At 56.0% G+C, this 3,668-nt stretch overlaps 1 protein-coding gene across 1 annotated transcript in view; it reads right to left on the bottom strand.

The window, feature by feature from the left end:
• Nucleotides 1-1,475: 1,475 nt before the first annotated feature.
• The window catches only part of TRAF7 (TNF receptor-associated factor 7, E3 ubiquitin protein ligase), a gene marked incomplete at both ends in the record, with an annotated part of 14,155 nt that continues 11,962 nt past the window's right edge, over nt 1,476-3,668 (bottom strand). Inside the window, 4 exons of the mRNA XM_009076924.1 lie at nt 1,476-1,595; nt 1,755-1,886; nt 2,450-2,569; nt 3,328-3,450. Coding sequence (XP_009075172.1) covers nt 1,476-1,595; nt 1,755-1,886; nt 2,450-2,569; nt 3,328-3,450 — 495 coding nt within the window. The remainder of the gene's footprint in view (nt 1,596-1,754; nt 1,887-2,449; nt 2,570-3,327; nt 3,451-3,668) is intronic.

Here is a 3,668-nt window from a genome sequence, read left to right as displayed (position 1 = left end):
CCCCAGACCATCCCCAGGGCCTGTGGCGTGAAGGGTGTTGGGTGTTGGTTCTGCATGGTCCAGGGGCACCCCTGGGTGCCTCTGTGGGGTGCTAGGGCCTGGCTGGCTGGAGCTGCTGTCCCCAGCGAGCTGCCTGGTCCCTGCACCCCAATTTTCCACCCCAAAGAGTGGGATGATTATCCCTGCAATAACTCACGCTGGGCAGGAACAACTCTTTCTGCTTTTATTGTCAATGAAGAAATAATCAAATCTATATTACAATCTTAAAAACAGTAGAAAATGTGAGTAAAAATGCAACGGAGGCTTTTTGTCTTTAATGTGGAGACCATTATTACAGGGTGGTGAACAATGGGCTTGTGGAACTTGATTTGAGAACTAGCTGTGGCATAAAAATCGTACCTGGCTACTCGAGGAAACACCTCCTGGATGGATCGGCCTGGTGGCTTGGCAGTAAATTAAATACTAGAGACAGAAAGGGATCAGGGGCCCACCCAGGGCACAGCCTAGTGCTCAGTCCTACCATGGACAGGGTATCAGCCTCCCAGTGTCACCACTGGGGACACACTGGTCCGTCCAGTCCTGTTGCTGGCCAAGGGCTGCGCTTGCCCCCAAGGCCCAGGGTCACCCCAGCCCCGGCCCAGCTGGGGGGACGCAGGCAGAGGAGGGCACTGGCATTGGAAGAACTTCCTCTGCTGTTCCAGCCATCCAGGGTGGGTGTGAGGGGCAGCTGGAGCAGCCGTGGGCCAGCCCCGTGGGAGAGCTGCCCACCGGGGCAGCAGCAGGCAGTGGTTGGTGCAGAGAGGAGCTGCAGCAGTCATTTCCGAGTGGCGTGGTCACCCACAGGCCGATGGAGGGGAGAGTTTTTGGTCTTTCAGTGTGCAGGACTAGTGTGATGCTCTTGCTAGCACGTCCAGACCTGCAGAGAGACAACAGAAACCCATGGCAGTGACTCCTGAGCAGCTCCGTGGGCTTCTCCTTATCCTCCCGTGGAGATTCCCTTTGGACTGCCACCATTCACGACACCCTGGCAGGACTGACACCTCCCACACATGCAGAACCATCCCTGTGTTCCACAGAATCACAGAATCATTGAGGTTGGAAAGGACCTCCAAGAACATCAAGTCCAACCAGTGACTGATCTCCACCTTGTCAACCAGACCAGAGCACTATGTGCCATGTCCAGTCATTCCATCAACACCTCCAAGGATGTTGACTCCACCCCCTCCCTGGGGAGTTCCAATGCTTGACAACCCTTTCCATGAAGAAATTCATCCTGATGTCCAACCTGAACCTTCCCTGGTGCAGTTTGAGGCCATTTCCTCTCATCCTGTTGTTAGCTGCCTGTAGAAGAGACCAACCCCCACCTTGCTACAACCTCCTCCGATTTGTTTGAAGACAGCTCCTAACTCGTTCAATGTCCTAATTCCAGCACCGGAAGAGCCCAACCCATGCAGGAGAAGCCTGAGTGAACCTACCTTTACAGTGCTGTCCACAGCACCAGAGAAGAGGCGCCCGCGGGAGACGGCAAGGGCGGTGACACTGCCCTGGTGCCGCAGCAGTGTCTGGGTACAGATCATGTTGTCCATGCTCCACACCTGTGGGCACACAGAGGGGTGAGCCAGGCAAGGGAGGGAAGAGGGATGTCACGTGCCACAGGTGACACGCTGAGGCCATGTGGCACACAGGGATGAGGAGCCCCATCCACCCTCCCCTCAGGTGCTCCATGCTGTCAGAGCCACCCTGCGCACACATACCCTGAGGGACCGGTCGTAGGATGCGCTGAAGACTTTGGTTTGATCAGGTGTGGAGATGACAGCGAGGGCATACACTGTGCCCACATGCCCTGTCAGCGTGCGCACCTGCTCCTTTGTCTCTATGTCCCAGACCTGTGGAAGGAGAGTCAGGCTTGGAGCTGTGCTGGGCTGAGGATACCAACCTCTCCTCCGAGAGCTGTTTCCACGTCTAGGGTGGATGCTGTGCCCTCACGCTCCAGGTGAGGGAACAGGCAGAGCCAGGTGCTCCTCTCCCCCAACCTCAACCCAACAAATCATGGAATCACTGAATTCTTTGTCTCTATGTCCCAGACCTGTGGAAGGAGAGTCAGGCTTGGAGCTGTGCTGGGCTGAGGATACCAACCTCTCCTCCGAGAGCTGTTTCCACGTCTAGGGTGGATGCTGTGCCCTCACGCTCCAGGTGAGGGAACAGGCAGAGCCAGGTGCTCCTCTCCCCCAACCTCAACCCAACAAATCATGGAATCACTGAATTATAAAGGTTGGACCTCTAAGATAAGATCATCAAGTCCAACTGTTAACCTCTCATTCCACTCTAACCCCTAAACCGTATCTTCCAGTGCCAGGTCCAGACACCTCCTAAACCCTTCCAGGGATGGTGACTCCACCACCTCCCTGGGCAGTACTCCAGGTGGGAATCCCTCCCAGCGCTTCCTTACGTGGATGAGGTTCTCGTAGGTGCCGCAGACGATGTGGTGGTTGGTCACAGCGATGGAGTACACGCTGCCCCCGGACGTCTGTAGGACGTGCACACACTCCAGGTTGCGGATGTCCCAGATCTGGAAGGAACACCAACGCAGGATGAGACCCATGCAGGTACCCATCTCCAGTGGGGAGATCCCTAGCAGTCATTCTGTCATGCAAAGTCAGTCTCTGGCTCTATGTGTGCCCAGGTCGCATCCTTAAGGACAAATCTATCCGGCTGAGGATGTCCAGTACTGCTGAGCACAGCCCTGCGGTCTCATTTAGCTGCCCAGCTGTGAACAGCCAGGCTAAAAACATTGTGGGGACTGCACATCTTTTGTGTGTGACTATACACACAACCCATTCCTTGATAGCACCAAGGCCTGATGCAGACAAACTAACAGGGATTTATTAGCACTGAGGAGGGCAACTTCCAATTCTCCTGTGTCCCTCAGATGCTGAGAGGTGAACTATGCATCAAACCCTGAGCCAGCACAGAGGAGGCAGGGCACTGGGAACCCTCACAGGGATTTATGGCAGTTCTGCAGCCAGTGACCTTCTCCTCTTATCAGCAGGAGTGTCAGTGTAGATAAGGCTGCGGCAGCCGCGGAGGCAGCGCGAGGCACCAGGGCTGAGGCGCCAGTTGCCCCAGTGAGCCTCCCCAGCAGCTCCTGAGGTCCAGCCAGAGCCTTTGTGCCTGCAGAGATGCAATCAGCACATGAAAATCCCGTGTGTCAGCAGTGCCCTCATATCCCCACAGCTGCCTTCGGTCCTGCCTCGCCGACACTGCAGAGTACAGAGAGGCACAGGGAGAGCCACTGGCTCACAGCTGTCAGGAGGGTCAGGGTCCCACCTTGATTGTCTGGTAAGATCCACTGTACAGGTAGTTCTGAGAAGCCACCAGCGCTCGCACCCAGTGGTTGAGGCCTGTCAGCTCCTTCTTCAGCTTGAGCTCAGTACCTACGATATCCCAGACCTGTGGGAAGCACAGACACAAACAGCCATGGAGGGGAATCCAGTGGGACTGGGCACAACGGGGCCAGCACCGCACACCCTGCCCACCCTGTACTAGGCCCTCACAGCTCCTGGTGCAGATTCTTGTGCAGGATCTCCTGCTTGGTGGGAATCACCTGAATCCACTGCCTTGGTAATAAATCACACAAGAAGTGCTGAGCAAGCACGTGCCCTGAGGGA

Source organism: Acanthisitta chloris, unplaced genomic scaffold (assembly GCF_000695815.1).
Source record: "Acanthisitta chloris isolate BGI_N310 unplaced genomic scaffold, ASM69581v1 scaffold5056, whole genome shotgun sequence".
Classification (NCBI taxonomy): Eukaryota; Metazoa; Chordata; class Aves; order Passeriformes; family Acanthisittidae; genus Acanthisitta; species Acanthisitta chloris.
This window is presented reverse-complemented; position numbering and strand designations above follow the sequence as displayed.